The following is a 25,438-nucleotide window of genomic DNA, read 5'->3' as shown; positions in this document are numbered from 1 at the left end:
AAGGAGAGATAAAATTTGTGAGTGGCGATGGTTGTAGATGAAGTTGTGGCTGCGGCGGTGCTTGCCTTCATGTTTGAGGAGAGTTTGAGAGGAGAGAGAACAGAGGAGAGTGAACGATATTATTATTATTACTAAAAAAACAAACATAATGGGTTTTCAAAAAAAAAAAAAAAACAAACATAATGGGAATAAAAAAAAATTGAACTTCCCTAAAATTTTAATGTACCGCCAAGTTGCTAATCCTGAAATTTTATTGTACCGCCAAATCTGAAATGTGCTAATTGGCTTTAGTATCAGAAAGATATGCTACAAAAAGTGTCTATTTGTAACAAAATTATACTCGATAGTAATAGGATTATTAGTATCGGAATGTATCTGATACTAATATTTCATTTGTATCGGATAATAAAATTTTCGGCACTATAGTTAAGTCTAATACTTAGTTTGTATAAACAACTAGAAAGTAGTGTCAGAAAAAAATTACCCGATACTATTTGACTTTTACAGTATCAGAAATATTTTCTGATACTAAAACCCCGATTTCTAGTAGTGCAGAAAAGAGGAGGAAGAAGAAACAATTTTGGGTGGGCCCCACATCTTAACCCAAGGTACTCAATTGTTTGGGCTGATTTAATTTTTTTGCCGGAAAATGGGTTTGAGTACCCAAACGGTGAAGAAAAAAAAATTCAGTACCAAACGGTGAAATTTTGTAGAATTAAGGGCCCAAATTTGATCTTAACTCAAAGTATGTTGTGTTAATTGATGAGGGAGAAAAATGATGCCATGGTTTCAAGGTCTGCAAGAAACAGCTAGTGTTGCCTAAGCCATCTGCTATACTAGACAAGAGGGTGGTTAAGAGCGATAATTTTACCGATGATTTTAACGGACAGTCAGAAATTTCTACATATTTTGTCTAGTTGTTGAGTTACAGCCTTGGATAATTGGCCTAACTTGTCTCAAAATTCTCAATATTCCATTTACCTATCCACTACGAGTAGTAAATTTATATTAAAGAAAAAAAAACATGCAACACCCTAAGTTTTTTTTAAAAAAAACTGAGATGTCATATTAATGGAAACTCATACTTCTTTTGTTCTATTAATATTGCAACAAGGATGAAATTACGTATCCTAAAGCACATTTTATATGCTAATTATTTATAATTGTGTAAGAGTAAAAATTATAAAAAGTTGATAGTGTGAAAGTATTTTATGAGATGAATCCAATAAGATCACACATGACTATATTTTGCTTAACGTATAAATCATATTATATGGTCAAACAAGAATAATAAAAGTGTAAAAAGTCCATTGTTACAATATTAATAGAACAAAGGAAGTATATTTTTGACAAGAAAATAAAGAGATTTCATTAAAAAAATATAGACAAACGGTACAAAAATAATACATAGGGTTGAGATTCAACGAGGATGAGAAGATGAAACATAGTACTACAAAAATATACGAGTATATAGTAGTACAACTGTACAAGGATAATGATAGTATGTTTCAATACAAGAATAACTATTCCATTCTAAAGAGCAAAGTGATATTCCAGCGTCATTTTTGGTAATTACCTTGCAGTTGGACCCATTTCAATAGATGTATCAGCAATGGCATTGTCAAGGTCGGTGTCAATACTAGGGTAGCCATGTCCATGGTTATCTATCTCTCTAGTTCTTCCTTGGGATATTTCGATGGCTAAACAATCATTCAGATCAACCAACACTTGGTTCATGGTTGGCCTTTGAATTGCAGTAGATGGTACACACATCATAGCGATCTCTAAGGCTTTCCATGCAGAGTTTGTAGTGAAATGTCCTTCCAATTTCTTATCGACAATTTCATGAATATCTCCACTCTCAAGCTTAGGAACAGTCCAAGCTATTATGTGAATAGGTTGGGCACTATATTTTATTATTGAAGGTTTGCCTGTGATGAGCTCCAATAAAACAACCCCAAAACTAAACACATCGCTCTTCTTATTTGGCCTTCTTGTACTATAATATCTGCAAAACAAATTTAATGTAAAAATAGATAAATAAATAAATTAAAACAAAGATCTATCTTATATCCCTACTCTTAAACTAACAAGTCAACCATGAGTACTTGTTGAAATTTGGAACTGAGGAACTATTAGAACTTACTCTGGATCAACGTAACCATGTGTGCCTACTACATCAGTAGACAAACCACTCTCAGTATTCTCAGTAGAAAACGTCCGAGATATGCCAAAATCTGAAATCTTGGCGTTCAAATTTTCGTCTAAGAGAATATTAGAAGTTTTCATGTCTCTGTGGACTATAGGAGGTTTACAACCATTGTGCAAATACTCCAATCCTACAATAAAATTTACGTTCAACATCATATTGTGTGTAGTGTTTTGAAGTACATTATAAGGATAATTTGAATAGATCTCATTGAATTGAGACATTACAAATTAAAAGTAAACAAATTATAAACAATTGGCCACATGACAGACCTTGTGCAGCATCTATAGCAATTTGTAGTCTCTGTTTCCAGGATAAGACCTTGCCATTTTTCTCTGCATGTAAATAGAATTAATTAATCCATTGAAAATATACTCACTACATGCAAACTAGAAATTAAAGTAATTAAAATAACTAGCAGCAACTGGATCAATCTTTGTTGGCTGGCTTGCTTTGTCCGCTATCCTTCATCCCATCCGTCTTGTCCAGGCTGGTAAGGAGAGAAAGGGGTGCCCGGGGGGGGATGAAGTAGAATCAATTGAAGTGGATGTTTCAGGAGTTCATTCAAGCATAGGGGTAGGGCTTCGCGTACGGACTTTATTCGACTTTTGTTTAGTGAGTCGATTCTGTTGTGGATGAATGCGCTTAAGCAATAATAGTGGTAGGACTTAGCCTAGCTCTGTTCTTGATCGGTCGAATCGATTCGATCGCCATGTTTCCCTCCTCCCCGTATTATTGTCACATTATCCCAACATCTTACTATTACTCTTGGGGCTTTAATGAGAATTTACTACAAAATATTTTATAATTAATATATAATTTAATAGTTGTTTAAAATTTGGAAATCTAACCTTAACTCAATTATTCAATGAAAGAAATGTGTCAATGGTTTTGTTATCTGAGCATCCCAGATTAGTATCTATGCGACTATGCATGTGTATTTTTTCCAAACAAAGAAGTAAAAAATAAAAGTTCATAGCGGATGTACCACATGTAAAACCATCATTATTGTGAATTTATAAACCCAAACACAAGTTATACAACAATAAACTAATAGCATTTACCTGATAAATGTTGTTGTAGGTTACCATTAATTACATGTTCGTAAATGAGTGCCATGGTTGTCCCTTCCTCATAATAACCTATGAGTGAAACAAGGTTTCTGTGATGAACTCTTGTTAAGAGTTGAGCCTGTAACTCAAAAACCAAAGTTGAATGTTACTACAGGATAGTGGACACAACCAATGAAAATAATATAGTGCACCCGGGTGCACCATGCGCATGGTGCACCCGAAAAGAACATTAGGCTTATTTTAAAGAACATGAGAAAAAAAAAAGAACATACGAGTGTTTGAAAAAGAACATGCTAGTATTTGAAAAAGAACATGCATAATAGTGTTCAACACAAGAACATGTTTGTGTTTGACAAAGAACATGGCCTCCGAAAAGAACATTAGGCATATTTTAAAGAACATGGAATAAAAAGAACATGTTAGTGTTTGAAAAAGAACAAGCCAGTGTTTGAAAAAGAACATGCTAGTATTTGAAAAAGAACATGCATAATAGTGTTCATTAAAAGAACATGTTTGTGTTTGACAAAGAACATGACCTCCGAAAAGAACATTAGGCATATTTTAAAGAACATGGAATAAAAAGAACATGTTAGTGTTTGAAAAAGAACAAGCTAGTGTTTGAAAAATTAACCTTGCTTGGTTATCTTCCAGTTGGCTTCAATTCATTACTATTCTTCTTTCTCCTCTAATTGTTCTTTTTTGAACAACTTGTACTTTATAGCTTTAATTAATTTTTTTTAAAAAAAAACCCCAAATTCACAAAATTAAACACTTTAACTTTAAAATTATTGAAGAAAAACAATTTGCACGTACAAAATTTATACTTACATTTTACTTGAATCCACCATTTGTTTAAGTTTGAAGGTTGAATTGTTGAAATAAGTTCAATTTTTTTCTTGGGTTTCACTTTGAAGATGAACAATTTTGCTATTTTGAATTTTTTTTGAAAAATAGAAAAAGATAGAGAGAAAAGTTATGGAGAGAGAAAATGAGTACTTTGGAAATGATTTTTACCCAAATTCATTGAAATTCTTAAATGAAAACGATGGTGTAAAGGAGAGTAAAAATTGGCAGCAAGAAAGAGAGTGATAGGAAGGGAAAGAGGAGTGAGAAATTGCAGGAGAAGAGAGTGATGGATTTGCAGTTGCAAGAAAATAAAAACATGTTCATTTTTTACCCATGTTCTTTTAAATATACTAAATGTTCTTTTGGGTGCACCATGCGCATGGTGCACCCGGGTGCACCAACCACAAATTACACAACCAAAAGTATTTTTTACAAATTACAAAAACTAATAATAATAATGAATGAATTCCAAATATCTTATATTACCTCAGTGCGAAACAACTTCAAACTAAGTTTTGAGGACGGGGTTAACATTTTAACAGCCACGGGAGTACCATCCTGTAAGCAGCCATGATAAACTATTCCAGATCCTCCTTTGCCAATGACTTTTTGGAAATTATTGGTCATTTTTAGCACTTCAAAGTATGAAAAAGCCCGACTCTCATACTGTATTGATGAACTTACAACATTTTTAGCTGTAACACCTACCTAGTGGAAAGGCACAATGTTAATTTCTTACACATCATTCTGTCAGTTGATTACACGCACTTCAGTAATTTTGATTAATCTATCATAGCATGACATATTAGAGCCTTAGAGGTCAAGTCACCACACAACACCTAATGTGGACTACGACTAGCTGAGAACCCAAGAAGGATTCGGGGCTCAATAAACAACCTTACCTCACCCAAATACTTTACAACATTGTCTCATATTCAATTTTAGGATATTCAATTGAGTGTGACTCATACCGTAAATGGAGTAAGGGATGACCATACTTTACCTTCACATACAATACATTGATCCCACTAATTTTATATCTCTCATCAATTTTACTTAGTTAAAACCTAAAAAAGTAACAATTTAACTATTGGGCAAATCCAATGGGGTTGATCAGAGGGGGTACATCTTTAAACAACCGACAATCAGTATTTCATTGTTAAATTTTTTTATTTTTTATTTTTTTTTACGGGAAAAGAACGGAACTTATATAGGCATTAGTAATCTTAATTTAAGACAGTCCAAGCTTCGTAGTCATGTTGTTTAGTATGGTTCTAGCTAGTGAATATAAATTGCTTGTACTACTACAAAATTTGAGGATATAGGTGTTAAGCTCAGGCTATAAGAACCAACAAGTTAATGTGATGTCTACGTTGGAAACACGTCATCCTCTATAAAGTTCAAAATACAATAAAGTTACAATATCGAGGGTACGTACAAAAATAAAATAAAATAAAAAAATAATTGGATATATACCTTGTTTCTTTTGTTTATATTTGTAGAATACTCCTATAGCAACGAAGATGAAAATAAGAGATACTGCAACTAATAAAATAACGACGATCTTCTTTGAATTTTTCTTCTTGCATGAGTTCGATGAACAAAGACCTGGATTTCCCTCCAAACTAGAAATGAAGATTTGGAAGGGGGAACAGTAGTTAGGTACTTTTGAAAAGTTGTGCCTCAAGGGTTTGTGCACTACACGCTTTTACAATTAAAGGATTTTTTTGTAAAAAAATACCCAATAAAACCCAATATTTGTGAGAAACTACCTAATATAAAAAATGTTGTAAGAAATTACCTAATAAAAGGTAAAATGTTGTAAAGGATTACCTCTAGTGTGAATTCCACTACTGTTAACCAATTTTCTCAGCGTTGACTCACCACAAAACACCTCCTAAACTGCCTACTTTAGGGTTGGTGCGAGGGTGGTTTCGGCTTGGTGGAGAAAACTTCAAGTGGGTTGGGTTGGTTTTGGGTATGAAAGCGGGTGGTTTTGGCCTTTGGGAGTGATTTGTGGTGGGTCAACATTGAAAATTAGGTCAACGATGGAAATCCAGCCAAAAATAGTCTTTTACAACATTTTACCTTATAATAGGTAGTTTCTTGCATCATTTGATAGGTAGTTTCTCACAAATTATGGGTTATGTAGTTTTTGACCCAAAAAAAATCCAAAATTAAATTGATATTAGAAATCTCTCAAACTACTGTATGTCAAGAGTTACGATTTATAGATCAGATTAATACATTACAAATTTACATGTAGCTTAGAAATACACCTAACCTCAAATTTAATGAGCCATCCTCTATCTTTTTGCTGAGTGCTTTTGGAACTCGGCCAACAAGATTGTTACTTGTTAAATCTCTGATATAATTGGAGTAAACAGGTTAACTACATATCTTACATTCACAGAGCAACTTCAATTTGATATTCAACTTTTCAAGAACTTACATTGTGCGCAGAGATGGAAACTCAGCCAGAAAATCAGGTATGACCCCTGTCAAGCCATTATGTGAAAGATTCCTGAATGAACCGCAAACACAATGACCAAGAGTTTACCATAGAATATGAGTACTAAGAAAGTAAACAATGAGTTATACTACCTCCGTTAATATTTACTTGCAACTTTGGAATATTTTATGTCTCTCAAATAATACCCCAAAGTTGCAATGGTGCACAAGAATGACCACTAGAATAACTGAATAAGCTTTCGAGGATATCAATGGTGCACAAGAATTATATATCACATCAGTATCTTAAGTAATGTGTTCCAAATATTATTCACACTTACATGGCCTGATCACAAGCTAATGTTCCCTCAATTCCATGTAGAAAATTCTAGTAGTTAGTTTGACTTAACATTTGGCAGCCAAAAAGAAATCATGTTTTGACAACAAGAGATTGGAGGAAAGTGAAGGATCTCTAAAAAATATGCAACTTGGTTTAATTCGTTACATAACATATCAATTATCAAATCTTATATTATGCAGTATTTATTTTCTACTTCTAATAATCTCAAGTGTGAAAAAGGTAGTATATACTCACAAGTAGACTAAAGATGTTAGTGCTGACAATGAATGAGGTATATCTCCAGTCAAACCGCTGAGAGCCAAATTCCTGTAATTTATTTGTGTCAACTTAATAAGGAAAACTTCTATGCTATCAAATTTATATTGATTCAAAAACAATATTTTCTCTATTTCATAATAATCGCAACATTTTGACTACTAACACATATGTCGTCTAGGGAAATTCCCTGTTTCTCATGGTGAGAAACAAATTTGTTTCTCATAATGGCATTTTCGTGAATAAACAAACAACTTTTTCATCATTGTGGGTTCCACAATTGAATAAAGTTGTTGGTTTATTTACGAAAATGTCATGTACCATGAGAAACTGGGACATCCTCGTGTTGTCTATGCACAAATTTTCCCTTTAATATGTGTAATTACATATTACTATTTAGAAGTACTCCGTATAAAAGAGTAACTATAATGAATACATTTACAGGCCTACTTATGTTTTAGATATTGGTAAAAAGTATATTCAAAGTAAGCATATAAATAATACTAAAGTCTAATTGTTGCAATTATTATGAAACAAATGTAGTAAAATTTAGACTCACAAAGAAACTATTCGTGGGGGGTGATTGTCAACACTGTTGCTGCAATTTAAACCATCCCAGGGAGCAATAGGAAGACAAGGATCTCCTTGCCAGTCTTTTGGCAAAGTGTAATTCATCTTCATATTCAGAATAGCATCCACTGGTATAACAGAAGAAGAAAATATCCGGTTAGGGATTAACACATGCAGAGATCAGATAACATAAATATCATACTAGGGTTTTTTCATATGTATGTTATTTATGAAAAGATCAACGTAATAAACTAATAATAAATTGTAAATGTACCATCCTTTGGGTATGTCGCCGTCGTAGGGAGGTACACCATATATTTCTAGAGCATTGAGAATCGGAGGGAGTGTAGACTTTGAAGTCTTCCTAATAGTAAAATGTAGATGAGATTCATTAAACTTTGTAAGCGGAGAAACAACAGTTATGGGTCGTCCATAATCAGGGCTAATCTTTCCTGATTCAAAATTTCCAGTCATGGATATTGTAAATTCTCTTGAATCATTGATTGCCAGCTTTTGAATTTCAGCAAAGTGCCAGTAAACTTGGAATGATCCAGTTAATGTATAATTGTAATCAAACATTAGGGAACCACCACCATGCTTAGGTATGGCTGCTTTCTTTAAAATTGAAGGTGGCAATTCATAAGCGTCCGTGAATGAGAAATTCATGGATGCATTAGAGCTCAAAGAGTCCCAAGATGTTATCGACTTTTTAACCGGTACCCATTGGCGATCATACGGATCATCTTTGAAACTGAATTTCCACAGAGAGAGATTATAAGTTATTAGAATGATTAAAAAAAAAGAAAAAAAAAAGATGACTATCAAACTAGGACAGTCAAAACTTCGTAATATTAAAGGCTATGCATAATTAATGAGGATGCCCCATTTTCTCATGGTGAAAAACAAATTTTGTTTCTCATATGACATTTTCGTAAATAAACCAATAACTTTATTCAACAGCGGAGCCCACAATAATGAAAAAGTTGTAGATTTTTTCACAAAAAATGCCCCCATGAGAAACAGGAAATTTTCATAATTATGGTAAAGAGCACCATGATACCGTGAATTAATTATAAACTGTCATAATCCAAGTGAAATTCCATTCTTGAAATAATTGGCAATAGGAGGAGTAGCTCACTTAGATTTTAAACAAGAAAAATTTTAGCTTGTTTTTAGGACATATGCCACTTGTATCATACCAATAATTTATTACCTAAATTCCAATCTTGCCATATATTACGGAGTACTACATAATGTGTATAGTTTAGCATGAAATGATTCAAGAAAATACCTGTAATAATGAATATCTGCATCTGTAGTGACTAAAAAGCCAGCACTCAAGTGTGTAGAAAGCCATAGTGCCCCTGTAGCGGATTTGTATATTGAGTTGTTCAGAGGCCTCAACTCCAACCCTGAAATAAAAGGTGTCCCTGATCCAGTGTTCACTAAACATACATATATCAGATCTTCTGGGGGGGCATATATAATCTCATAAAAGAACTTCTTATTAACACTGGTAGGTTGTACTGTCACCCAATGATTAACTCCAATATACAAATCAAACTGCGGGATTCTATTCAGGCCATCGTAATTTCCATATTGGAAAAGAGCTCTTATCAAGTAATGAGATTTCTTTCCCTGTGAAGGTCTTGATCTCAAAGTGTAACAATTTCTACTACCATCTGGAAAACTCCTAACCGCATTATACATTGACCAATGACTAAACTGGTACTCCATTTGTACATCCATGCTTTTTCCAGTGTTTATGAATCCTATATCTGAACTATAATATAAGCCATTGTCTTTGTAGTATTGTGGACCTCCCACCATTCCACAACCAATGTTGATGAAACCTTCATAATTAAATTCGAATAAAACCCGTTAGCATATGTATAACTTAGTTAAATAGAGAAAATTTGAAAAATACCACCAACTATTATTCACGTTTTAGTTATTACCAGCTTAAGTATTTTATTTTTTATGTTACCACCCACTTTTCTTAAAAATAGGAAAAAAAAACTTCCACGCACTTTTCACAAACCCCCATAAATGACGTTACTATTGTGAGCCCCATTACCAATCGTACCTCTCTTTTCCAACGATTCTTACCTCTGTTCTTCCTTCTTCTTCCTAGGGAAACCTTTTGTCTGATTTTAAAATCAATTAGACGTTATTTAGGGTAAAATTGTTCTTCAAGCCAAACGACAATGCAAAGTTGAGGGCAAAATCATGTTATAGAGAGTTTTGTTTAATTAGGGTTTATAAAATCAATTTGGGGGGTTTTTCAATTGAAATTAGGGTTTATAAACTAAACTTAGAGAGTTCATTCTAGGGTTAATTAGTTGCAAAATTGGTTAAATAGGAAGAAGACGGAAGAAAAAACGTGAAAATAGAAGGAAGAGAGAAGAAAATTGGCAGTGAGGCCTATTACGTTGTAATTTAGGAGGGTTCGAGAAAAGAGGTGTGAGATTTTTTTTATGTTTTTTAAAAAAGTAGGTGGTAATTTACAAAATAAAAACTTGAGGTGATAGTTACTAAGTTGATGGTATTTTTCAAATTTTCAAATAGATAAACTTTAATTACACTAGCTTAGATCCCGTGCCACGCACGGTTCTGACAAAAATTTTATATGGATTACAACTTTTAGTTAGTTTTTTTTTTTTTTTTTACTGAAGTTGTGTATATGGAAAAATTTTCCTTATCACCAGTGATTTTTTTAAAAAGAAACTGCATCACATATACATAAATTATAATATCTTTGATAGATTAGTTAAAATTATATATTGCATTATATTTACAAAAAGAAATGCAGTCATAATAAGGTAAGATAACTGCAATCTCATGTATTTATTTCGTATTGAAATTTTTGATGGGTTTGTTATAAAAAAAAAACATATGCATATTAGATGAAAAAGAATAATTTTAAAAAAGAAATATATATATATATATATATATATATATATATATATATATATATATATATATATTAGTCTTAATTTTTTAAATACAAAATAAATTGATGAAAAATTTGTGCACTAAATTTCGACACATTAATGCTAATTATTTTGACTTTAAATTGTTGGAATATACATCTTTTATCTTTCCTCTTGTCCTTACTTTTCTCTCTTCTCTTTCCTCAACTGATTTCTTGTCACCGGCATGGGGTTGGGGTATTGATATGGACTTTTTTATCGCCGGCGTGGAGGTGCGGTGTTCTCTATGGTTATTTAGGTAAAGTTCGCCTATGAAAACTCTAGATTTAGGGTTTTCATGGTTGAATTTGGCCATATTAAACCAATTTGAAGTGACATTCAAAGCAAAATTCGATTTTAAAATATATGTTTTCTTGTTTTTAATTTTTTTTAAAATTGTTTTGTTTATTTTTGGATTGAAGGTCTGATTATGGGCGGTCATGGTGGGTGGTTTTTGGTGGGTAGTTGGTCGGAATATGTATGATTAGGGTGGTAGATCTGGGTTTTGTTTGGGTGGATTTAGGGTTGTAAATTTGGGTTTTGTTTGGGTGGGTTTAGGTGATAGATATGGGTTAGTTGGGTGGTTTAAGGTGGGTGGGTTCGGATTAGGTGGGTTTATGAGATAGATCTAGGTTAGTTGGATGATTTTAGGTGGGTTAAGGTTAGGTTGGTTAAGGTGGTCGGTCTGGTGGTTGGGTTTGGGTTAGGGTGGTATTTGTAGTTTGATGGTTTGTTTTGCTTACTATTTTCCGGATAATAGTGTTATTTTTTTAAGTCGTAATACCCGTTTAAAAAACTTTATTGCACTCCCTAAGTCCATAAGTTTCTCTAGTAAGGTTTTCAAAGAATGCTTAGGTCAATTTAAATAGAGGACAAAGTTTTTGAATGTGTTAGTTGGTTTGCATAAATGAATAGGAGTTTGTGATAACATATTTATAAGCCTCCAAGTCTCTCTATTGCTAAAATCTTTCTATTCTAGAAACTTTCTAACATCCTCTAATGGAGAGTTCTACACACTTATTCTTCCTTTTTTTTAATTGCACCACTTTCTTTTTGAAAAGTTGCATATTAATTGCATCATTGTCTTGTATGTCCCCCCCCCCCCCCAACCCCACCCCACCCCACCCCACCCCACCCCTACTTTTTAGTTTTTTTTTACAAACAAAATTGGATCATTGGTTTGGTTGAGTATTAGATTAGGCCCCGTGCCATGCACGATAATTTAACTATTAAAATACTATTAGTATATTTTACAATAAGTAGTAGATGTCATCTTTTAAAAAAAAACAATTAGAGGAAAAAACAGTTGCAGGAAGTGACACAAGTCATTTATAGAATCTGTTAGTTCTTCCTAGTGTATGGTTTAATATTACGATATAGATGCAAAAGTATAGATATAAAATAAAAAAAGATATGGAAAATACATGATTCACAATATATTTTTTTTTTTTAGGAAAGTGAATCACAATTTAATGATTTAAAGAATATATATAAAGTATAAATTAAAATAAAAAGTAAAAAAAAAAAAGGATTTTTTAAAATAAGAAGTAAAAAAAAAGAGATTTTGGAGAGAAAAAACCGAACCAGGAAGTGACACGAGTCATAGTATTACTAGGTTAGATCCCATGCCATGCATGGTTTTTCAATCTTTGTCACAAAGTATCAATTTAAGTATTTTTTTTAATCTCAAATTAAGCTACTTAAAATATTTTATATCTTTTTTGAATACAAATTATACTGCTTTCTTCCATTTTGAACATTTTTTTATTTCAAATATGATAATTTTTAATTCACCAACTATGTTAAGTTGAAAAATATATATTCATAATTTTCTTTACTATAAATAATCATTATACATCAAAGAGTAATTACTAATATAGGAGTTTATTTATACAAAGATATAATAAAATATTTAAGTTTATAAATATATTATTCTACGTACGACTATTTTCCATGGAAGTAAATATTTTGCATATATTTTCTATCAATTTTTTAATAGTTTTACTTTAATATATATAACTATATATATATATATATATATATATTAAAGACACACCAGAAGATGACATGTGTCATTGTTGGTGTGTCTTTTAGTATATTGTTATTGATAGCAATTTTTTAATCATACAATTTATCGCGCTTAATGCAAACAAAAGCTAAGAACACCAGAAATTCTACTGTTAGCTACAAAACATATACTCCCTCCGTTTCATAATGTTGGTCTCATATACTATTTTGGGCGTTTCAAAAAAATCTATCCGTATTGAATATATTTCTTTTATAACTTGATTTTTTTTAATTAATTAGTTGTGAATTGATGACATGACTCTAAATAAGGAAATATTTACCTTAAATTATGCAATACTAACTTGTGCTTTCCTAATTATAAAAATTAAAAAAAAGTTAAATAAGGTAAACTAATTATGAATTATGTTGTAATTTAATGTTAGATTCCAAATATATTTCTTTTTTTATTTTATGTGATTGATTCCATATGGGACTAACAATATGAAACGGATGAAGTATTATCATGAGGAATATTCTTAGCTGTCAGGGAATGAAGTACTACAAGTCTACTACATAATTTTAATTTCTTTGCGAATTCCGAAACAAGAGAACAATAACTTTCCACATAGCAAGCAATCAACCAAACTATTATGAACTCGGTAACATCATTACATCTCTCCGTTATCTATTATGGAAATTTTGTATATTATCGATTTATCGATAGGGGTGTCAATCGGGACATCGAGTGTACGGTTCGATTTTGGGTTCGGTTAATCAGTTTTTAGTTTGTAACAGGTTGGTTTATAACGGGGAATAATTATTGGGTTAGTTTGGGTCGGTTTTAAATAATTACGGGTTGGTTCAGTTTGGTATTTTTTATTACAGTTTTTTTTCAGGTCGGATTCTAATCAGGTTGGGTTGTAACTGGTTCGGTTAATAATCGGTTCGGGTTTAACTCGGTTGGTTTTAAAACAGGTTTTGTCAGTTTAAGGCGGGTTTTGGGTCAAAACATATCGGATCCTAATCGGGTCGGGTTGTAATCGGTTCAGGCCATAATCGGTTCGAGGTGAGCTCGGTCGATTTGAAAACGGGTTTTAGTAGTTTAAAATGGGTTTCGGGTTAAAATCAATAGGATCCTTATAGGGTTGGGTTGTAATCGGTTCATATCATTATCGATTCGGATATAACTCGATTGATTTAAATATGAGTTTGACTCAAAACAAATCGGGTAAAATCGGTTCATGTCAGAAATAATTAATAAAGACTTAAACAAGTTATATTGATCAAGTAATGAATTAGAACGAACCAAATTGTTAACTTGTAATTGGTCGGGTCATAAACACATTAGAGACTTATAGTAATAATTATCACTTTATTAGTTCGTTGTATGCTTATATTTACATTTTGTTATAACAAGCAAGTTACTAATAACAGTAAGCAAGTTACTTAGTTATAATTTCTTTATTATTACTTGTAGTTTATAAATTAAAATGTAACTATAAATTATAAACTATTAAGTTATAAGTTTTAGTAGTCGCTCAATAAAAACACATGTCACAATCCAAACCCCTCAACAAAATACCCTCACAACCAGGATTGATTAAACCTATCTTTAATTCAATGCCTCTCATAAATCTCCCCAAAATCACTAAAACCTAATTAAAATCGGACCAAGCCAAATTCAAACCCTAAAATCCCCATCTCTCATTCCTCACGCTAACCCGTACTGCTTTAGGCAACACAGTTTATCTCTTTGAATTTTCCTTGATAACGGGTTATGGACTTACAGGTTATAAACGGTTCGTTCATTACCTGTTACGGGTTGTAAACGGTTCGGTCATAACTAAGTACGGGATATAAACGGTTAGATGCTAATTAACCAGTTACGGGTTGTAAACGATTTGGGTTTATCGGGTTCTTTTCGGGTTTAAACGGTTTTTTTACAATGGATCGGGTTTCTATCCAGTTCGGAAGTACTCGGTTTGGGTTGTTCTCGGTTTCGGGTTGTATCGGTTCGACTTGATAACAGGTACGATTCATTAATGGTTCTGAAACATTCGGATTGGTTCAGTTTCAAGTTTTAAAAAACGAGTTAGATTAGTTTACGGTTATAAAATAACAGGTTTTTAGCGGTTCAGTTCCTTTTCGGAACGGTTCGGATTCCCCAGTTTGGGTTGGTTTTTGACAGCTCTAATTATCGTACCTTAAAACACTAAATTTAGATTGAGAAGGTATTGGGTGTGGACGGACGCACGACTTGTTTGGTGCGGGAGACTTGACTGTTATATTTTACGTGTTGGCTGATATGTTTCATTTGTCAGCTGATATGGTTTATTGAGTTGGCTAAAATATTCCTTTTGTTGGCTGATATGTTTTTTTTTTCCTTTTGTTGGCTGATATCAGACATCATTTAGCTTATACGTTTCTTTAGTTGGCTGATATATTTATTTTGTTGGTTGATATGTATATTTTAATTGTTGGCTTATATGTTTCATTTTGTTGGCTGATAAATGTTTATTTTGTTGGCTTACATGTTACTTTTGTTTGCTGATTTCATCCTTTTATTGGCTAATATGCATCCTTTGTTGGCTGATATGTTCCTTTTGTTGGCATGATAAGTACCTGTTTTTTTACTGATATACTCATCTTGTTGGATGATATGCATCTTTTGTTGGATGATATATTTCTTATGTTGACTGATACGTTTTTATTAATGTTAGATATATCTCCAATGTTAACTAATATCATCAATTGACTGATATATATATTCATTTTAATGACTGATATGCGTCATTTGTTGGCTAATATAATTAACAACATAGAATATATTTTAATTTCCTTCTCTCCCCTCTTGGCTGATGTGCTCTTTAACAACAAAAAATAAAGTACAAAGTATAAGCTATCACAGAAACATATTAGTCATTCACTTCAGCACTTTCTCTCTCCTCCCCTTTAATGGAGGGTTCACCAAAACCCCCCTCACCAATCCTCACGCCACTTTCTCTCTCCTTCCCTTCAATGGAGGGTTCACCAAAACCTCAATTGTATACTCACACACTCCCTCACTCTTCATCACCCCCAAACTCACACCATCGCACTTCGCAGCAACCAATCACCAACCCACCGACCACCTCCAAACTCACACCACCGCAGCCAACCACCAACCCACCGATCCCAGCACGACCCCTCCTCTGCTGCTGCCCTGCTACGAGCCATGCCCAACCACACAAACTGGCACTCGGAGTTGCTTCAAATCTAGGGTTTGAATCGTCATCATCGTCATCGTCATCGTCGTCTTCGAAAATCGGGCGCACAAACACTTGGGTGCAGGTGCCCGCACCCAATAGTTTGTGATTTAGATTTAGCCACCCATTCTTTCGTTTATTATATTTAACCTCCTATAACAGCACAAGAAAATTAATTTCACCACCCCTAAACATTGATTTTCATGCGTAAAACTTACTATTAAAGTTTCAACTATTTCACCAAATGTCACTTAGCACTTTAATTATTCACCAAATGCCATCAAGGTTTTTGAATTTCACCAAATGCCACTAACTTTTTAAAAAATTCACCGAGTTCCATTAATAATGGGTTTAAGCATGACACTTGTCACAATATGATTGGTTCATTTTAATCATTTCTTTAAATTAATAAAATAACATTTTTTTCTCAATTTTCTTGACGAAAATTGTTCGAGTAAAGTTTTGGTGGTTATTTTAACCCTTTACGAATCCAAATTAAGTTCAGAATTGGCAAAAAAATAGCATAAATGCCCCGTTTTGTGTGTCAAAAATATCTCGATTATCGAGTCATTTTTTTACTATAAAAATTAATCGGGTAAGGTTTTGGAGGTTATTTTGACCCTTTTATGGGTTTAAATTATGCTTGGAATTGGCAAAAAAACGTAAATGCTTCGTTTTGTGTGTCAAGAAATATCTCGATTAGCGTTTCGTTCTTTTTAACCGTGTAAATTGTCAAGGTAAGTTTTTTGCGGTCATTTTGGGCCTTTTATGTGTCCAAAAATAAGCTCGGAATCGGCAAAAAATATTGTAAATGTCTTGTTTTGTGTGTTAAGATCATAATATTTTTACCTTAAAAATTGCAAAATGGGGCATTTACGTTAATTTTTTTGCAAAATATGAGCTTAAATTAGATCCTTAAAGGATCAAAATGACCTCTAAAACCTTAACCGGTCAATTTAATTGTTAAAAAAATACCACGCTAATCGTGATATTTCTTGACATACAAAATAGGGAAATTACGTTTTTTTTTTTGTTAATTCCGAACTTAATTTGAAACCATTAAGGGTCAAAAAAATTTCAAAATAACGTAAATGCTCCGTTTTGTGTGTCAAAAAATAACATAAATGACTCTCGCTAATTGAGATATGTTTTGACACACAAAACAGGCCATTTACGTTATTTTATTTTTGCCAATTCTTAGCTTAATTTGAACCCATAAAAGATCAAAATAACCCCAAAAACATTGCCTGAACAATTTTTGTCACATAAATCGAGGAATTTTTTATTTTTATTAATTAAAACAAATAATTAAAATGAAGTAATCATATCATGACATATGTCATGATTAAACTCTAATAACTGACGGAGTTAACAGCTGTTAGTAATTAATGGCACTCGGTGAATTTTTGTTTAAAACTCGGTGGCATTTGGTGAATTTTGAAAAACTTAATGGCATTTGGTGAATTATTAAAGAGCTTATGGCATTTGGTGAAATAGCCGATTAAAGTTTTTGGGGGTAACTTTGGCTCTTTGAGATCCAATTTTAGGTCAATATTGAAGAAAAAAAAGTAATTGAAAATGTCTTGTTTTGTGTGCTAAGAAAAATCGTGGTTTGTAGACACACACAAAATAAGGCATTTTTAATACTTTTTTCGTTGTTCTGACCTTAATTCGGATGTTGAAGGACCCAAATAACCTTCCAAAGCTTGAAAATTTTATCGCAGCCTTTGAGAAGTGAATAACACAGGTAGAGGTGGCCAGTTGGCCACCATGTGGGCCGTGCGAGCTGAATTAGTGTTAGGTGGGTTGCAGGTTAAGGTTTCATTACACACACATGACGACCTGTGTTGGGTAGGGTAAAAAGCCAAATCATGGGCTTGTTTAGAGAAAGTAGGGTTGAGTTCGTGGGTTAGACGGGTCATATATGGGCGGGTCAAGCAAGGTTTATTGTGGGTTTGACAGGTCGTATTTAGGTCGAACTGGGTTTGTGGGTTGGAGGGTGGGTCAAGCTGGGTTCGCTAGTTAGGAATAGGGCTGTGCAAAACTATCCGAAAGTTCGATCCGTGACTTGAAAATCGGGGTACCCAATCCGATAACCATAACGGTTCAAGTACTAGATCCAATAATTTGTTATCATGTATGGTTATTAGTTATCATTTAAAAATTAACGGTCACCCAATCCAATCAAATCCAATCCAATCCCATAAACAATTTTTGTTATTTTTAATACTTAAATCTATTTATCAAAAATCTAAACTCTTATTTTACTTCATAATCACTCTATAATATGAATGCATGATTAGTAATATTATTAATAATTTGGTCAAGATCATGTGGTATTGTTGTTAATTAGTGTTGAATGATATCATAATAACTACTCCATCTGTCCATTTATTTATGCCCCATTGTCATTTTTGGGGTCAAACTTTGAAAGCTTTGGTCATAGATTATTGTTAGAATATTTTAAATTTTAACACCACAAAAAAAAAAAAAAATGGTTTTTAACAATACAAAAAAAAAAAAAAAAAAAAAAAAAACTTTTAGTTTAACACCACCAAAAACCTTAAAAATTTTCTTTTACCGCCACTTAACGAATTTTAGGATGAAATCCGTTAAGTGGGGCTACAATGCCACGTGCCTTCATATAGTTGGCTAAAAAAAAGAAGAAAAATAGAAAAAAAGAAAAAAAATATATTAAAATTTTTTAAAACCCCAGCCACCCAACCACCACCACCATAGACACCCTTTCCCCCACATGACCAGCCCACGGTCCCACCTCTGGCGAAACCCCTCCCTAGGTCGACACCAAAAACCTCCCCCCGACCCTATTTCGCAACCCCTAGCCTCACCAACACACCTACAACCCACCCAAAACGGCCGGCTTTTCACTGAAAGAGGCCACAAAGTTGGCCACTAATGGCCAAAATCGCTCGGTTTAGGGTCAAATCCGACCACTTAGCCCTAAAACCAGCCCTTTTCGACCGTTGGTGGCTGATTTCATGACCGTTTTGGGGTAGGGCTACCTTTTTGGGGTTACACTGGGTGTCGGTCTAGCTGCGGGAGGTGGTTCCCGATGTGCGTAGGTAATAAGGGGGCGGAGGCTGCACAAGTGGCGTAGGAAGAGATTTTTGGTGGTTGTGGGTGATATGAAATAACCAAGAAAACCAAGAAAAAGGGGGAGGAATCAAGTAACAACAATTTCAAATCAACAAAACAAGATAAACCTATCTCAATAATCACCAAGATATATGAAATAGGGGTTCTTAATCAAAGCTAACACAAAGTAAAGATAGGATTAAGGTGTAGCCACAAAGATTACAAAGTAGCAATCACAAAGAAAGCAAATAATCACAAAGATTATGGGTAGAGAGACAAAATCTCATTGGTTTCAAAATTAAGCAAAGTTGATCCTAAAAGAAAGCTTAGCCCTATTTAAAGACTTTATAAATAAACCCTAAAGTTCTTAATTTACACCCCTTGGATTACAAATGAAAGGCCAAGATTAAAAGATAGTTAAAAGAAGCACAAAAGAAAAGAAGTTGTTCGCTCAAAACAAGGTTTCGGGAGCAGCCGCTCTAAAGGGTAGGAGCGGGCGCTCCTTGCGACTGTCTGGACAACTCAACTTCAAACATTCATAACTTCTTCGTTTCTTGCTCAAATTTGGCATGTGACATGTCGTTGGAAATCTCTTGAACACTAATTTCACCTCCAACTTGAATCACCTCAAAATTCCTTGTAACGAAGGAGATATGGCTGAATGAAGTAGATGCATCATACATTGATAAGTTTCTTTCTTGGCTAACACAAGGAATCCTTGGAGCTTTATTCTAAGAAAACAGAACTTACTCAAGTTTGATGATAGTCAACCCGAGGGGTGACCATCAAGGAGTTTAGCTCGACTACGTGTCACAACACGTAGCACGTTTTCAACTTCCTCCACCAAGTTCCATGCACCCGCGTCAGTGGGTGTCGGTGGTGGTTTATTGTTGGTGGTGGTCAGGTTTTGGTGGTGGTGGTGGTGGTTGGGTGGTTGTCAGGGGCGAAGCCAGGAATTTAGGAACCGGGGGGCCGATTCTTATATAGATTTTTTTTAAGAAAAAAAAATATTAAAAGCTATTAGGAAAAAAATGCAATTATTAGAAATTTTAAATACCAATGTCAAATCTTGATCATCTTATATGTATATAGATTTTTTAAGAAAAAAAAATACTAAAAAAAATGATATTATAATAAAAGTTAGTTAGAAAAATAGGAAAGAAATGGCTTTGAGAAGAAGTAGAAGAGATCACATTATTTTCACATGTGTATAATTTTATTTTATTTTTTTTAAAAAAAACCTTAAAATCAAAATATATACATTTAAAATGATAGAAAGTAAAAAAAGTCAAAAATAAAACTATAGATGAAGGATTGATCATGCCAACAAAACATTATCATACCCTCATCAAACCAACTAAGCAGCCCAACTTTTCTTTTATTTTGAGCTAACATTTACATTTATCATAAAACTTATGGGTGCCAACAATTAAAAAAACTAGGCTGCCAATATGGATCGGGGAGGCCGGACCTCCACCGGCCCCTCCCGTACCTCCGCCCATGGTGGTTGTATTAGTTTTAGGGTTTTTTTTAATAGAAAATTCTTTTTTTTTTCATCCAACAAAGTCATGACACGTGTACTTTATAGGGCCCACTTAACGGATTTCATCCAAAGATCTGTTAAGTGGTGGTAATATCCAATTTGTGTTTTTTTTGTGGTGTTTAAATACATTTTTTTTTCTTTTTTTTGTACTGTTAAAAACCATTTTTATGATTTTTTAATTTGTGGTGGTACACAAAAGTTCCTTACTGTTAATATATGAAAGATAATTTAGTCATGAGTGGTCTTGTTAGATTTGTCTCGTTGTATTTTTTTTTTTATTATTAATATCATGTTTTTATAATTTTTACTTGTATGGAAATAAAGATATATACATTTTAATACACGTTTTGGAGACCGTGCACAGACAAATGGAGAAAATAATGGGGATGCCACAGTTTCTCATAGTGAGAAACAAAATTTGTTTCTCACGTGGCATTTTCATAAATAAACCAACAACTTTATTCAACTTTATTCAATTGTGGAGCTCATAATAATGAAAAAGTTGTTGATTTATTCACGAAAATGCCCCCATGAGAAACAAATTTCGTTTCTTAATATGAGAAACATGGAATTTTCGAAAAATAAATTAGGGACAAAGGGAGTACAATGTTAGGTTTAATTGTCATTATTGGATATCTTATTGGATACCGATAATCGATCCGAAAATCAAGTTATCGGCAGTCCGAGTACCCGAACTTATCGTTTAAGTTTATGGATAGGTTATCGGTTACCGAACAGTTAGTGTTAACGGTACAGGTACCCGACCCATGCTCACCCATAATTAGGAGTTGGTGGGTGGGTCAAGCTGGGTTCGTGGGTTAGGGTCGGGTGTGTCAAATAGGTATATGGGTTGTGTGGGTCATATATCCAAGTTTTTTTAAAAAAAATAGTTTTAAACATTGAATTAGTTATTTTAAGGTCAAATATATAAGAAAAAAGTGATTTAGTGAGTTTGAAATAATTTTCTACAAAAAAAAAAGTAAGTTTGAAATAATATTACTCCTTCCGTTTTTTTTAAGTGTTACAGTTTGACTTTTTTTACTATTCACATAATGGTTCAAATGTTAGGCCCTGTTCACTTCACCTTAAAAAATTAATATTAAGTAAAAATAATTTCACTTCAGTAAAAATAAGTTCAATTCAGTAAAATTAATTTCAGTTTGGTAAAAATAATTTCAGTTAAGTAAAAATAAGTTCAGCAAAATTCAGTTTTCTTAAAGAAGAATTATAATTTATTTATTTTCTTTTATTCTTACTATAAAATTATAAAAATGACTCGGTAACATGATTAAATCTCTCCATTATATATTATGGAAATTTTGTATATTATCGCTAGGGGTGTCAATCGGGAGTACGGTTCGATTTTGGGTTCGGTTAAAAAACTTGCTATTAAAGTTTCGGCTATTATTTCACCAAATGCCATTTAGCACTTTAATTATTCACCAAATGCCATCAAGGTTTTTAAAATTCACCAAATGCCATTGACTTTTTAAAAAATTCACCAAATGGGTTTAAGCATGACACTTGTCACGATATGATTGGTTCATTTTAATCATTTATTTAAATTAATAAAATAACATTTTTTTCGATTTTCTTGACGAAATTTGTTCGAGTAATGTTTTGGTGGTTATTTTAACCTTTTACGAATCCAAATCAAGTTCGGAATTGGCAAAAAAATAGCGTAAATGCCCCGTTTTGTGTGTCAAAAAATATCTCTATTAACGAGTCAATTTTTTACTTTAAAAATCAGTAAAAATAATTTCATTTCAGCAAAATCAATTTAAATTCAGTAAAAGTACGTAATTTAAGTTCAGTAAAAATAATTTAAGTTCAGCAAATATAATTTTGTTTCAGCTAAAATAATTTTAGTTCAGTAAAAATAAGGTGAAGTGAATGGGGCCTTATTGTATAATACGTTATTGGATTCGTCATAATGTATACTTTCATTATATAAAATTCGCTATAATTTTACTAACATATAATTAAATAAATTAGTGGTCAAAATTGTGTCTCAACATGCGTATTTGGTCAAACTATAACACTTACAAAAACACAGAGGGAGTATGTACATATTTATTTTTTAAAAAAATAAATATAAATAAGGTTGTTTTAATTTTTACAAAATTCATAATTTTATGGCTTGCTTTCAATTATGATGCATATCCTTATATCACAAATAAGGAATCAAGAATAGGAGTGATCTATAAATGATTAGAAATTTACTAAAATAAGTGTGCCATTTACGTTTCATGCTATACAAAACAGGATGAAGTTTATCAGTGAGCTTGTGAATTATATATATATATATATATATATATATATATATATATATATATATATATATATATATATATATATATATATATATATATTACTTCCATAAATTATTATGTACAACAAAGGGGTATTATTTGTAAAAAATAAAATATTCCTTTATTGCACATAATAATTAACAAAAGTAGTATATAAGAAAAAATATGACTGAAATGATCAAAAGATTTCAAAACATCATGAACAAAAGAGGCATTAGTCCAATGACTTTCGGTAGTTAACTCACTTAGATTAACACGAGTTTCATTGTTAAGTTGGGTTAAAATGTCACCATACTTTATAGCATCATTCAACCAATCGTAAGTAGAATTGATAAGAATAGGGGTATCAATAGACCATTGTTTTTATCTTAAGACCTCTTTCTTTGCACATAGCTATGTACTTCCTTCTACTGACACAATGAATATATCTTGTCTCACAACACAAAAGAGCCTTTTTTTTTTAAAAACAAAATATTACGTCAAGCACAACGCTATTTAATTTCTTCATCTCCAAAGATGTGTTATAGTGGAGGAAGTCCACTCACATACTCCCCAAAAAAATTCACATACACATATATAATACGTAGTGTACCAACCCCAAAAAAATAAAAAAAAATTAAAGAGTATTCATATTGCATAGCGGAAGCAAAATTTTGAATCCCACCGGTGGGTTTAACTTTTTAACCCACTGGCAGGGGGGGGGGAATTATGTGAGCGGTCCAAAGATTTAATCTGCTCTTGATACCATGCTAAATTAGAGAGAATATTTTAAATTGAACAATCTCAATTGCTTGATTATTATTCATCAATAGGTTGAGTATTTATACAATACCTATGCTAATAAGATAGGAAACAATCTTCCCAAACGATATACCATATATCCTAATGATATATTCACTAAATAATATCTTAACATAAAATAAACCTAAATATATTATTCTCTTAAATGATATCTACGGAAAATATATCACACATATATTTTTCGATATTTCATATGTCTAACACTTATTTATTCTATAACAGTTCTTTGCACACATAGCCGTGTTGCTTATTACTTTTTTTATTGGCTCAAAATGAGTACTAAATAAATAATGTCATGTTATGCTACTAGTTGGGAATCATATCCAAGGTTAAAATGCAATATTTGAACTTTTACAGTATTTAGATACTTTAGGTTAACTAGCTTTAATTTGTTATTTAATAGTTAAGAAAAAATATAGTCCTGTGCGTAAGATCTAGTTGAATTCGTCTCGATTTATGGTTTATTGATATCAAATTTTTATAATTTTTCCATATTAGCAATAAAAGATAATAGTGATTGAAATCATGCATTGAAAACAGCATTTAAAAGAGAATAGATGAATTAAAATATATATGTAAGCATACAAAAACCTAATCCTTCTCATCATCTCTTTGATGGTGGTAAGCCCTAAATTTGTCATTAATTTTTTAGTTTTATTGCTTTAGTCAATAATAATCCTACTCTCTCTTTATGAGAGTTTTCTACCCAATGTTTGGGTTCTTTCTCTCCTTTGATGGGAGTTTGGGGTCTTGTCTTCTTCTCTTTCCTCCTGGGAGATTAGATATTTGTAACTATAGCTTGGTTGAAAGGATTCAATTCGTTGGTGATTCATCATATTACTTTACAATCGCTGTTAAATTTCTAGATGCGATCCACCAGGTTATATACTATTTTTTTATTTCAAAACTATGTATAGACTATCTCACACAAGGCTGCATGATCCAGCGAACACACATGATATGAGATGGGTTGCATTATTAGATTTGGTTCACCGTCAACATAGTATTTTTGCCAAAGAATGTTATTTGATTTGGTTGGATTGTATTTCAAATTTTCTTAAATACCTATTGTAGATGCTGTATGGTGTTTAATGAAGTTATATTTCCCCTAAAAAAAAAAAAAAATTTGAAACATACGAAGTACAAATTTAGATAGTATTTGCAATAATTAAAGCTTCATAGTAACTAATTGAATGTATAAGCAAGTTAGTAATTAGGAGATTAATTATACCTGCAGTATCTCTTTTGAAGGCTAGGGAAGTCAAATTTGCAGCATCATCAGCAGCCAAGGAGAAAATTAATCCATGATTGTAAATCAACAAGTATGATATAAGTATATTGATGGTGTTAAAGGCCATTACCCAAACGGCCAAACCCACTGTTGTTTTTTTTTGTTTTTTTTTTCTTTTTTAAATAACAATTTTTGGGACTGAAGAATTTCTTATGAATATTCAGGCACGCATTGAGCTACATATATACTCAATACTCTTAAACAAGTGTTATACGTTGATAGGCATATGATACATAACAAGCTTATAATCTCTATCAGCATGGTCCGTAGACTTGTATGTATGTGTTGACTTTAAACTTTCATTCACCACTCGATCCTAGGATTTTATCTTGTTAATTTGTCTGAGAATTTGGTAATCTCTGTCTTTTCTTGCAATTTCGAGTTACCTTATAATACACGGTATATT

The 25,438-nt window shown here is 32.4% G+C and overlaps 1 protein-coding gene across 1 annotated transcript; it reads right to left on the bottom strand.

Moving 5' to 3' along the window:
* Positions 1-1,343: 1,343 nt before the first annotated feature.
* Positions 1,344-25,232, bottom strand: LOC145588929 (putative LRR receptor-like serine/threonine-protein kinase At1g05700). The gene is made up of 14 exons (XM_081645515.1): positions 24,973-25,232; positions 9,057-9,618; positions 8,040-8,516; positions 7,935-7,966; positions 7,755-7,893; positions 7,175-7,246; positions 6,581-6,652; positions 6,413-6,493; positions 5,605-5,753; positions 4,615-4,832; positions 3,274-3,400; positions 2,482-2,544; positions 2,147-2,339; positions 1,344-2,008 (listed from the first exon to the last, which is right to left on the bottom strand). Exons 1-14 carry the CDS (start codon positions 25,097-25,099, stop codon positions 1,573-1,575), a joined length of 2,748 nt encoding a protein of 915 aa, XP_081501641.1. The 5' UTR covers positions 25,100-25,232; the 3' UTR covers positions 1,344-1,572.
* Between the last annotated feature and the right edge of the window lie 206 nt (positions 25,233-25,438).

Source organism: Chenopodium album, chromosome 17 (genome assembly GCF_948465745.1).
Source record: "Chenopodium album chromosome 17, dcCheAlbu1.1, whole genome shotgun sequence".
NCBI lineage: Eukaryota > Viridiplantae > Streptophyta > Magnoliopsida > Caryophyllales > Amaranthaceae > Chenopodium > Chenopodium album.
This window is presented reverse-complemented; position numbering and strand designations above follow the sequence as displayed.

Coding starts and splice junctions, on each gene's coding strand:
- LOC145588929 (XM_081645515.1), bottom strand. CDS start 25,099: ATGGCCTTTAACACCATCAATATACTTATATCATACTTGTTGATTTAC. Junction 7,894..7,934: donor GTTATCTGATCTCTGCATGT/GTTAATCCCTAA, acceptor CTGTTATACCAG/TGGATGCTATTCTGAATATG. Junction 2,009..2,146: donor CATGGTTACGTTGATCCAGA/GTAAGTTCTAAT, acceptor TTTGTTTTGCAG/ATATTATAGTACAAGAAGGC.